Genomic DNA, 12,402 nt, shown 5'->3' with positions numbered 1-12,402 from the left:
CCACGTACGAATGACTTATTAAAACCTGTGCCCCTTGTTAGGACTATTTTTTATCAACAAAAGTAGTATATTTGACAAACTAATTGGGTTAGGAAAAATTTAGTCGCTTGGTCATAGCATTGATTGGGTCAACAAAATTTTAGTTGCTCGATCAAATGATCTAGTCTTCGAATTAGATCATTTAATCGAGCAGCTAGATCATATGATCGGGTGCGGTCGTCTAAATATACTTTTAGAGATGAAAAATTTAGAATTATTCTTAAAATAGTCTGAACTTTAACCGCGATGACTTTTTAGCTCGAATTTATAATTATTACAAAAAAAAATTGTTTTTATTTATTTCTGTTATTCAATTTATAAGAGTCAAAATTTTCGACCAACTTAAGATGATCATTTGATTTAACTTAGTTTTGGCTATTTGAGTTCGATATATTTGTATTTCTGATCTGAAGAGTGGTTGAAAATTTTGATCTGAACTATAAATCGAACAATAAATATAAGTACGGGTTCTTTTTTTTAATAATCATAAGTTCAGACGGAAAAGTCATTAGATGTCAAAGTTCAGGCTATTTTTTTAAAAATAACTCTTTAATTTAATGTTGAAAATTATTATTTTTATTTTGTTATTAGCGTTACTATATATATTCGACATTTTATCGGAATATGTACAATAATTTAACCATCATCCCATAATTTTTCTTACATATTTCTTATATAATCATATTTTTGTAAGAAATATGTGCTCATTTTATAAAAAAACAAAACAAAATCATCAATATTTAAAGATATTTCTTTGCTTCACTTAAATTTGGGTATAAAATATATATTTATAAAAATAAATATTTTTCATATAAATTTAATGAAAACGAAATGAGAAAAATACATTTGCTAGAATAAATAAAGAAATAAAAATCTCGAAAAAAGAATATACGAGTTATATGATTCATCGTCATTCGTCAGTTTCTCCGAAGATACTCGAAGACACGCAACTAATTTAACCACCACAGACCTCAAGATTCACGTGGGCCGCCACCCTCTTCAGGGATCAAGAAACCAAAATGATAACCGTCTCCCTCCATTATTTCCAACTCTTTTGGGGGCTGTTATAATCTCATCACAGCAAGAAATTCTTGCATCAAATAGATTCTCCTGAAAATGGAAGCCCTCAACTCGAATCTTGATTGCACCCTCTCCACTCTGTCCAAATTCACATCAAAACCCACCTCGAAACCGTTCTTCTCTTGCCGATCTCTGAGGTTGAGCAGCTGTCTGAAGCCCAAGAATCTGAGATTGAGAAGCATTCAATGTTCGGACAAGAAAAGGGGCAGTTTGGAATCGGAGAATGGGAGTTCTTTAGCAGAAAACGAGGATTTGTCGAAAAGGGTACGAAGAGGAGTGCTTGGTTTCGCCGCTGCAGTTTCCTTGTGCTGCAATTCCCCCGCGTCGGCGGAGTCTCTCACGGTGGCATTTCCTGTTTCTCACACTCGTGAGGTGATCAAGTATTAGGAGTTTACTGTTTTCATATGTGTTTATGTCTTAATGTAGTCTAATTAGCAAGTAAAAAAAAAGCTTGCAAAATGTAGTCTAATTAGAGTGAACTGCTAGTGTTTGACTGTGGACTGACTGAGGTATCGAATAGTTGTATGTATATGATATGATGCTTGAAGAAGATTGCAGAAAATGTTGTGTGGATTTGGTTCTGACTTGGTTGAGCAGGTTAATTCAGTTCAGAGAACTCTAGTTGAGGCGTGGGGCTTGATTCGAGAAACCTTCATAGATCCAACTTTCAATCATCAAGGTAAGTAGACAAAGGCCCTTTTCAATATCTTTTGTTTGATCATGGTACTAGGAGGGAGAGAGTGAAGGTGTTATCAGATGATGCTTTTGGTGTTCTAGTTGGATTTGGAGATAGTTTAAGGTGAGAGGTGAAAGATATATAGTGTTGAAGATCTTAGGTTTAATGGCTTAGAATTCTCGCTTTCCTAAAAAGAAGGATGTAATTTGAAGTGAATTATTTACAGATTGGGACTTGAAACTGCAGCAGACAATGGTTGAAATGTTTCCACTGAGGTCAGAAGATGCTGCATACAACAAACTCAAAGGCATGCTTTCGACTCTGGGTGATCCGTTCACACGCATCATCAGTCCTAAGGTATTCAAAACTCCGCGTAAAGATTGTGTCCTGTCGTGTGATTACTGGACTCCACAAATAGCCACATTACTATCCATTTTGACATCAACTTTGCAGGAATATCAAGGTTTTAGAATAGGAAGTGATGGGAATTTGCAGGGTGTTGGCTTATTCATCAATGCTGAGCCAAAGACCGGGCACCTGGTAGGTTGAGATCAGACACAAGTAGAGTTGATTATACGCGTTTCCATAAGTCCGGATGTGTGTTACACTAGATTGTTTGAAATTCCTAAATGCCTCCATGATTAGGCTGCTAGAGCTTGTAACTGAAACATACATTTTCTCTGTTGTCTCGATTTAAGGTTGTTCTGTCATGCATAGAGAATAGCCCGGCTGCACGTGCTGGCATCCACGAAGGAGACGAGCTAATGGAAATAAACGGTATAGAACCACTAAAACTTGATCAAAAAGTCAAGAATGCTGTGCTTTTCTCCTCGTCTTGATCCATGATGTGTGAGCTCGAAACACACACTTGGTGTCAATTAGAAATAATCCAAACGCTCTCATACACCAAAACACATTCAGTTCAGATAGATTATGTCACTCATGATACCATAAACTACTTGTATAAGCTCTTTCATATTTTCTTCAATGTGGTATTGTTTCAGGTGAAAGACTCGACGGGGTGGCCAGCGAAGCAGCTGCACAGAAACTAAGGGGACGCGTTGGAACGACTGTCACAGTAAAAGTTCACAGTGTGCGCATTCCACACCAAAAAAAATTGTTCATTTTCTGCTATAAAAGTTTCATAAATCTTGCAAGTGCAGCTTCATCTAAACGCGATTCTTTTGTTCTTCTTCGTGTTTTTGCCAGTTTGATGAGTTGGGGAGTCCTTGTATCAGAGAGGTATAGATCCAGTATAGGTATTTCAGAATACAACATCAAAATATGCAGCTTTTTGGCCTGCATTTGCCTATGCCTAATACTGCGTAAAAATTTGAACTTTTAAAGGTTAGAATACCACGCGAAGTGATCAACCTTTCGCCCGTTTCTAGTGCCATCATTCTCCACAGAGCACCTGATGGACATGTATCAAAAACTGGATATGTAAAGCTTTCAACTTTTTCTCAGGTATTCTTATATATGGTGTTTCTCTATAGCCTTTTTTGCCTTTTTAAATGGAGTTGGATTATTAAATTTTCAAAAAAATGATAGACTGCTGCAATGGAGATGGAAAACACAGTTTATGATATGGAGAATCAAGGTGTGCAATCATACATTTTGGATCTTAGAAACAATCCAGTAAGCCTTCTTTTCTTGTTTGAGCCTTCAAATTTCCATTTTTATGTCTCTCTCACTCACACACACATCCCTCTCTCTTTAGGGTGGATTGGTGAAAGCAGGACTTGATGTTGCACAGATATGGCTAGACGGGACCGGGACGCTAGTGAACACCATCGACAGAGAGGGGAACATGCTGCCTATCAACATGATAGACGGCCATGCCTTAACACGCGATCCCCTCGTTGTCCTTGTAAGTTCAAGTTTGACTCGTTTATTCGCATCCCGTGTCCAATGTTACCTAACAATTTCCTCTTTTGCCTTAAAAAAACAAATAAAGGTAAATGAAGGGAGTGCAAGTGCTAGTGAGATTCTTGCAGGAGCCCTCCACGACAACGGCCGAGCCACCCTCATTGGACACAGAACCTTCGGCAAAGGAAAAATACAAGTAAAACATCACAAAATAAGTTGTTGGTAGCTCATTTTCAGTCGGATAACTCAGAAAAATTCAATCTTGTTATTGCAGAGTGTGACAGAGCTGCATGATGGATCAGCCCTTTTCATTACAGTAGCTAAGTATTTGTCTCCTGCACTTCATGACATAGATCAGGTCGGAATCGCACCAGATGTGCAGTGCTCAACTGAGTCGCTAAATGCACCGAGGCTTGACCCGTTTAAGGTTCGGAGCTCCGAATCCAACTTGGAGAGAGATTCTTGCATACTGGTTGCAGAGCATCAGCTTGATATTCAGGAATCTAAAGGCTCTGCTTCTTGATAGTGATACAGACCATTCATCAAAAGGCCTTGCTTCTTATCCTTAAATAGTGTGTATAAACTTGGTTCTATATAGTAGCACTTTGATTGTTTTGTAAATATATAGCCATTTAGGAAAGACAGACCTCTTCATTTTTTGTTTTATAATGGGATCAAGAATTGTCACTCCAACTATTTGAGTTACAAAATGCCTCCACCTAAAATGGTAGAGTGTAATTGAATGCGTAGACAAGGACAAATTTTATTAACACATATCAAAACATGACAATATAATAATCAAACAATGTACAAATCACACTCAGAAGAAATAATATGTATTACAAACCTCATGTATGGACACTCAGTCTTCAAATCATACTCAAATTTACAGAAACAATATTGTAAAAAAGTAAAATAAAATTGGAGAAAATGTAAGTAAATAGGAAATTACAGGTTGAAAGCCATTCCCTGCAACCACCTCCGGCATCGGCGCCGCTGCTGCATCTTGCGCCGCCGCCGACGACCAAAATACACTCACAGCGGCCAAAAATAGAGGAATGTAGAGGATGGTGGACTTACCGAAATTTCCCATTTTAGTATAATGTAACAATATAAGGTGAAAGATAAATTTGAATGTTTTCTCTATGAATTGTGGCATGATATTATGTGGAGTTGTCCCAATTTATATAGTGGTACTTTTTTAACTTACTTCAAATTTTTGCCTTCTCTTTTAAGGTTTATATTATTATATATGGGATCCACATAAATGTGAAAGAAAAGTGTATAGATTGTATATCTCAATCAAAGGTTAATTTCAATATTAAATTCCTGTTAATATTTTTTTTATGACGAGAGTAACCCGTAATCGTTACTGGAGGTGCACATTAAATATTCCGCTATGACGCATGGGTATTTTTTTTTTCAGGAAAAAAAATGTAAGGTTAAATTAATATTGTCTATTTTTCGACAATATTATCATTGATACAGTTAACATAAATTAATTTAATAAAACGCAGAATGTACAGTAATTTTTAAAAATCCAAATAGCAAAAGAAACAGATAGGTTGCAAGTGTCGGGATGGGACGTCTTGCCTATTCATTTATAGTAGCAAATTGGTAAGACATCAAAGTTTATATCTTATACTAATTATTAATGATACTGATAGTTTATCTAAGAAAATGCTTTGTCACAATAATCTCGCCACACATTTGTGTATTATGAATTAATCCATATTATAAGTAGCTTAATATATTGTAGTTGCTCGGGAGAAAGATAAATGACTTAATAATTGGTTAAATTGCTTATAAATAAAAATTTTACACATCCATGAATATACCATAATATTTTATTTAATTTTTCAGAATTACATAAGTTCCCTATTATTCATAAAAGTATGACGTGGAGGACATGAGGTGCGTTCATTAATTTAGGAAGATTTGTTTTTTTTCCTTTTCCAAATTATTGAATATAATTAGAGATGTCACAATCGGTCCGATTCGATTTTGAATCAGGACAAACCGGGTCGGTTAATGCATTGGCCGGGCCGTGGATTCGAATTGAATCGATCCGAGAAATTCCAACGTAGGCCCGCATACAAGTCAAAAAAGCCCGCATTTTGGAAGGGCCTACACTTCAAAAAATCGGCCCAAAAACATTCAGGCCATCCAGCCCAACGCTATGATACAAACACTACTTCATAACTAGTAAAGTACAGAACCTAATAAAACATAAATTCACTAATAATAAAGAACAAGAAAAAAGTAACTCTTGTCTCAAGCTCAAATATCTACAAAATTTCCACAAAACAATACAAAGCTTCCAACATTTTGATGGTTTCCTATTCAAATAACACTAACTTCATTTGTGACTCACATTAGTCTTGAGAAAAAAAAAGAAAAAAAGGAAAATCAAACTAACTTTGTTTCCTCTACAGATTCAATCTTTAAAACTCAAATCACACTCTGCAAACAAATTATACAAGCACGCCACAAAAAAAACAAACTTGAACTTTACAATAAATCACTAGAAACTGAACATTGATCATCATGTCCCAATTGTTGAACTAGGAGTTCTCAGCCTGTTTCTGGGCATTCATTAAGCTTTTAGAGAGCCAGATAGCCGTCTCTCGAGAAGAGACGGCGTCTTCCCCGAAAGCCTTCAGCACGCCCGAGAGCTCGTCAAATTTATGCTCTTTGAGCAAACGTGCACACAGTTCAAGCAGTGATTCTAAAGCATGAGCTCTGTGTTCACCTGGATTTTCATGCTTGCTGTCGCTCTTTGCAGTCCGCGCATTCAACAGTAGATCGTCGCCCGTTGCTTTCTTGGTTGTTCTTGGTGTGGTCGAGACATCATCTTTGATCTTCACTGGATCCTCATCAGCTCTATCTTCATGGCTATTCAACAACGGCCCATCTCTGGTTTCTTTCTCCGTTTGCCTTGACTCAACTATGCCATCATCTGTGATCTTCGCGTGATCCTTATCCAAGGACACTCCAGAACATTCGCCCGTACTTTCATCTACGTGGGACGAGCTTCTTGGTTCTTCGTCAACTTCAGATCTCACCTTTTCATCGGTTGAGGGCCCGCGCCCCACCGTCATTTTCGGATCCCCACTTCCTCCATTAGCTTTCCCTAACTTCATATTCTTTCTGAGAGAATACTCCTCTTGCTCCTCACGAAGCGCATTTGCCAGTCTTTCCAAAGCGTCCATCATGTAGATGCTCTCTTGATGCGACGAAGACTTATGGTTGTCGTGATCAGTCGTCTCGCTCGTGTCCCCACTCTTCGAGTCTTCACTGTCATGAGACATCTTCCCGGAGTAGCTTGTCGGGTCGACTCTCTTGGTCACGAGTAGATCTTCGATCAAGGCATCATCATCCAGTAAAGTCGGATGCTGCATATTGATACTCTCTGCAAATAAAGGAAGCAGCTCCCTCTGTTTCAGCTTCACCTCTCTTTCTAGGTAGCTTTTCCCACCATCAGAGCTACGGGGTGACGACCTATTTGATCTCTCGTTCGCAGTGTCGGGAGAGGGAGACTTCACAGGGAGGAAAACAGTGGACAGGTTTTGACAGCGAAGGAGAAATGGCTGCAAATGCGGGTGTCGTAACAGTTCTGCAGCCTATGATGCGCGTATAAATCAGATTAGTATGATATTTACCACTACGAGCAAATGTAAGCGAAAAATCAGAATTACCGTCGGCCTGTGTTCAGGACTCTTCCTCAGCATACTCTTTATAATTTGTTTCCTGACCCCAAATAGTTATATTGTATTTAGCAAAATATAAAATTTAAAGCAGATGCATAAATAATTTTAAATGTTGAGAAAACTTACAGAGTTGAAGAGTATATGATGGGCATTGGTGAGATCAAAGATCTGTTGATCTTGTTGATGAGTCCGTTCATATCCTATTTCATTCATTTTTCGAATTCAGAATGTATCTATACGCGTATATATATTTACTGCAACGGAAAGAGGTCAAACTTACGGGTGCTTTGAATGCTTGTTGGTGTGCAGCAATCTCAAACATACAGCACCCTGTAAGAAATAAGAAACACCAGTTTCAGAAACGAAAAATGGTGAAATGAACGCAAAGATTTTCGTGATTTAACTCGTTTACCTAGAGACCATATGTCTGATTTATAGCCATATGGTGTATTGGCAAGAAGCTCAGGACACATATAGTTGGGGGTTCCGACAGCCTAGTTTGGCGCAAAGAAATCATTAGCCGATATTGCACATAATAGAGTGATAGTATCTTTAAATTTGCGTTATCATACCGATGAGGCTAGGCTTTCCCCGTTGAGAAGTTTAGCTAATCCGAAGTCACCTGTGGATAACATCAGCGAAAACATATACAGTATTACATCATTGAAACCAACGAAGGATGGTTATAGGTGAGAACACAACTTGCTTTGGCCTTCTTACCTAAACGAATGTTATTTTCCTTTGTCACAAATATGTTTGACAACTGAAACGAGAAAACATTCCGTGTAAGAAACAATCAAGACAATACACGCCAACTAAAAATGATGATCACGTGTCAAACCTTGAGATTCCTATGAAGGACACGATTGGAATGAAGATAGTCGATAGCTAATAACAACTGAGTCATCCATTTACAAATTTTCTGGGCATAAGCAAGAAAATCGGAAACTCAGCACGGATTAGCTAAAGTAGATAAAAGAGAGACTTCTTACGATGATATCAATCAGATTACCTCCTCCGGAAAATACGCCCGTCTTGCCTTCCTTATTACATCAGATCTGCAAATCAAAAACATAAAGATAGAGAATATTGGGAAAGAGTCAACTATCTCATATGTGACTTCATACTAGGAAAAGGCATCATTAAATATTTCTAGTTGCAGAAGTGCTATTCAGGGAGGACTAAGTTCGAGTTCAGCTAAAGCACTTACATATTTCCTGATTCACAATAGTTGCTCAGGATGCAGATACAGTTCCCCTGTGAGGAACAAAAACAAGCATCAGTTTCAAGCCAGTTCTATTAGCTTTAGACGTGGAAATCGAATTAATATGCACCACACCTTTTCCAGCCAAGCATCTTTGTATTCAACTATATATGGATGGCTTAGTTTTGCAATTAAATCCATCTGCAATAGACACGGGCACACATTATAATATGTCGTACAAATTGGTGAAAATCATTGATTCTTCAAGGTTGTTCAACAATCTAGATGCCTAAATCATCAATACTGGAGGAAGGCTTCACCATATCATTATCATCTAGATTATTTCATATCCCAAACAAAATAACTGCTCGACTTATGGAAATAGTGGATAAGAATTTCAGCCGCTAAGAGGGCATTTATCAATAATGCATAATGACAATCACAATTGCTATTCCAGTGAACATATAGAAATGAACAAGATGGGGAATGAATAAAAGACGAGGAGATGCAATAATGATACTAGTTTTTCCTAGACAGCCAACAGCACAAAGTTTTAAGCTAACCTCCTGGAATGCTTTGCTCTTGAACTTCTCCAACTGCTTAGAGAGACGAATTTTCTTTAGGACATACCTGAGAGGTATAGTAGAAACAATTACTAATTACATGAGTAAAACTCCATATGCTGACTTATATCAGCAACAATCATCAAAATATAGTTCTGTTCCAGAATACTTCACAACTCAGAAGGATCAATAACAGACTGGTATCCTCAACCACTAAATTAGCTCGTATATCCAAAATATACGAGCTAATTTACACAATGAAACACATATATTCAGCAACTTCTTCCTAGACTTATTAATCAAGAACTCAATAATGAACTTAAGCAGTAAACACCATATATTTCTTGTTTTCACAGAACCAAATGGTGCCTCCGAAATTTCAGAGATGCTAATTTCTAACAAAATTCAATAGTTCACTTTCTGATTTACACCAAATCTCGCTCGCATAAACTGCCATTGATACATTACACAAATTATTCTAATTTCTAAGCCATGGTTAGCATCCCTTGAGCTAAATTTCTACAAGGGTCTAAACAATTTAAAAAATATTCGAAGACTTTTTTGCATGCACCGACTTTGAAAAAGCGCTCGAAAGCAGTAATTCTTACTTCGTATTCTCAGTTTTATGCCGCACAAGAAATGCAGCTCCAAAAGCGCCCTTCCCAATCTGCTCTATGGCTTCATAATCTTCCATCTTCGACTTCGAAACGCCGTTTTCTCTCTCCATTAAGCCCTTCAAAAGCCAGAATCTCCAAATGGGTCACACTATTTTCAGTTAAAGATTCAAACTTTAACCAAAATTCATCGGTTGATAAACTCACCTAGCACTAAATCAGAAGAAACTTCCAGATTCTTCAGAGCAAAAAAACCTCCACAAGCAACCAAGCCAAAAAAGTAAATCTTGGGTGCACAAAAACAGCAGCTTCAAGCAGAAGATCCCTCCCAAAAAAAAAATGGTTCTTGAATTTATTGGGTGTAATTATAGCTATCTCAGACTCCTTCAAAGAAAGAGTTGTGGCGTTGTACAAAAAGTTATGATACAGGCTACACCATAGTTTGTGTGTGTGTGTGTGTGAGAGAGAGAGAGAGAGAGAGAGAGAGAGAGAGAGAGAGTGGTGCGGCTCATGCAGCAAATTAGAGTCACAAATGTAGAATTAAAGAATTGATTGCGAGGAAAAGCGGCTTAATTAAAGCTGAAAAAGCATAGTGTGGTTGTGGAGAAAGTTGATCTACCTGAATAAACTAGACAAATGAGATTAAACGAAGGGTCAGAATCTGTAGATCACACCACTAATCAAGGGGAAAAAAGAAAAGATGAGTCTTTTTCAACCATGTCGAAATACATGGTCAAAAGTTTTATTACGGATATGATTTTACTATTATACCGTGTTATAAATTCTTCCAAGATTGAAATATAATAAAAGAAGATATTTGCCTTAAAATACAAAACTTTCAACAAATTTTTATTTTTCTCATAATTTTTAAAATTTGAAAAAAAATACACAATCTTTCAATTTTTCAGATTTTTTCCACGGACATAAAATACTCTCAAATAGAAGTTGATTTTAGGGCTTTTGACTTATATTTTTTGATTTTAGGGCTTTGCCAATAAAAGTGTAAATTTTCGCAAAAAGTTTTGCCCTCAAGACTATTTATTTAGTAAACCTCTTATATCTCTCCATCAAATAGAATCAACATTAACTTATACACTATTCCTACACCCAACAGAAACGTTCACATATCTATACTAAAGTACCCTCACCCATAAAGAACTATGATTATTAGCAGTGGCGGTTTTGAGGGCGTGCGGGGTGGGCGACCGCCAGGGACGGAGCCAGGAATTAATTTCGGGGGGGCTGAAATTGTACGGGGGTTCGGGGGCAGGTGCCCCCGAGATTTTTTTTTTTTGGGCATTCTGTATATTTAAGGTATTTTTTTTATTAAAATACGAGCATAATACTAATAATAACGAACAATATTTTCATAGATTATATAGTTTCAATATATCACAAAACTTTTTTTGGACATTCCGTATATTTAAGACATTTTTTATTAAAAGGCAAGCATAATAATAATAATAACAAACAACATGTTCATAGATTATATATTTTCTATATATTACAAATTAGTTTCAATACATTATAATTTTTTTTAGCATTTCATACATATTAGACATTTTTTATTAAAAGATATGAGAGAATATAATAACCAAATACTCTTTTATAAAATAAAATTATTTTATAATAGGTATAAACATATATCTATATATATTTTAAAATTAAAAAAAAATTGGGAGGGGGCTCTAGCCCCCCCTGGCTCCGTCCCTGGCGACCGCACAGGGCCCCGAAAAATCGAGGGCCCCCGATTATACATAGGTTTATATATTTATATATACTTAAATAATTGAAAAATAAATAATTTTATTAACTAGTTCAGTGGAAAGATGCTCTCTTCAAGTTATGTGGAATTTTGTTGATGTAAGTTCGATTCTTGAGAGTTACAATTTTACATTTTTATTGCTTTGGGGCCCTTTTCCTTCATTAAGTGGTGTGTGAAATTGATGATGAAAGTGTTAATAGTGATTTTGTTTAGTTACAATTTTACATTTTTATTGCTTTGAGGCTCTTTTCCTTCATTAAGTGGCGTGTGAAATTGATGATCAAAGTGTTATTAGTGATTTTGTTTCAAAATTTACAAGGAGAGCAGCACTTCTCAAGTGAATGTTTTAGTTTTTACATGCTTATTGTGTAATTCGATGATAATAATAATAATAATAATAATAATAATAATAATAATAATAATAATAATAATAATAATAATAATAAATAAAAAAAAACTATCGCTCAGTAATATATATTTTTTTGTTTTATATTTTTGATACATTTTTAGCTATAAAAAGGGCCCGATTTTAAATTTCACATCGGGCCTTCCGTAGGTTAGCCCCGCCCCTGATTATTAGCCCACCTCCACAACCACTTACAAAGGAGAGCATGGATAAATACACACATTTTTATTAGATTTTGATTTTGTTTATGAACTAAAAAATACTCTCTCTATTCATATTTTCATCCATTTACAAAACATCTTTTTAATTTATTTTTAAAATAATTTCACTAACTATCATCTTTATAATATTCATATATTTACATGCATTGTCATTAATGAACCCACCACTTTTGAAAATAATTTCACTAACTATTCATCATTATTTTTCCTAATTTGTGTAACCTTTTATTCATTCACTAAGTATACAATTAATTT

General features: G+C 36.0%; 2 protein-coding genes across 5 annotated transcripts; one reads left to right on the top strand and one right to left on the bottom strand.

The window, feature by feature from the left end:
• Nucleotides 1-963: 963 nt before the first annotated feature.
• On the top strand, nucleotides 964-4,357 carry LOC131001691 (carboxyl-terminal-processing peptidase 3, chloroplastic). Of its 3 annotated transcripts, none has more exons than XM_057928270.1 (12): nucleotides 964-1,491; nucleotides 1,717-1,798; nucleotides 2,022-2,152; nucleotides 2,249-2,335; nucleotides 2,494-2,572; nucleotides 2,800-2,888; nucleotides 3,005-3,037; nucleotides 3,143-3,262; nucleotides 3,347-3,433; nucleotides 3,516-3,665; nucleotides 3,753-3,860; nucleotides 3,939-4,357. In XM_057928270.1, the coding sequence occupies exons 1-12, from the start codon at nucleotides 1,156-1,158 to the stop codon at nucleotides 4,185-4,187; spliced, it is 1,551 nt and encodes a 516-aa protein (XP_057784253.1). In that variant the 5' UTR covers nucleotides 964-1,155; the 3' UTR covers nucleotides 4,188-4,357. The 3 variants fall into 3 exon arrangements, with proteins under 3 accessions (XP_057784253.1, XP_057784261.1, XP_057784268.1); XM_057928285.1 differs by having other exon boundaries at nucleotides 1,425-1,491; nucleotides 1,717-1,918; XM_057928278.1 differs by having other exon boundaries at nucleotides 1,010-1,918.
• A 1,552-nt stretch (nucleotides 4,358-5,909) lies between these two features.
• On the bottom strand, nucleotides 5,910-10,432 carry LOC131001612 (serine/threonine-protein kinase Nek6-like). Of its 2 annotated transcripts, none has more exons than XM_057928142.1 (14): nucleotides 9,963-10,432; nucleotides 9,750-9,874; nucleotides 9,142-9,208; nucleotides 8,714-8,779; nucleotides 8,585-8,631; nucleotides 8,387-8,432; nucleotides 8,216-8,296; nucleotides 8,095-8,137; nucleotides 7,947-7,996; nucleotides 7,787-7,868; nucleotides 7,655-7,704; nucleotides 7,501-7,574; nucleotides 7,363-7,414; nucleotides 5,910-7,287 (listed from the first exon to the last, which is right to left on the bottom strand). In XM_057928142.1, the coding sequence occupies exons 2-14, from the start codon at nucleotides 9,866-9,868 to the stop codon at nucleotides 6,229-6,231; spliced, it is 1,836 nt and encodes a 611-aa protein (XP_057784125.1). In that variant the 5' UTR covers nucleotides 9,869-9,874; nucleotides 9,963-10,432; the 3' UTR covers nucleotides 5,910-6,228. The 2 variants fall into 2 exon arrangements, with proteins under 2 accessions (XP_057784125.1, XP_057784134.1); XM_057928151.1 differs by having other exon boundaries at nucleotides 9,750-9,890; nucleotides 9,963-10,399.
• Nucleotides 10,433-12,402: the final 1,970 nt, after the last annotated feature.

The sequence above is a fragment of the Salvia miltiorrhiza genome, chromosome 1 (genome assembly GCF_028751815.1).
Source record: "Salvia miltiorrhiza cultivar Shanhuang (shh) chromosome 1, IMPLAD_Smil_shh, whole genome shotgun sequence".
In the NCBI taxonomy this organism is placed as follows: domain Eukaryota; kingdom Viridiplantae; phylum Streptophyta; class Magnoliopsida; order Lamiales; family Lamiaceae; genus Salvia; species Salvia miltiorrhiza.
The sequence above is the reverse complement of the archived record's forward strand: the minus strand, read 5'-3'. Positions and strand labels throughout refer to the sequence as shown.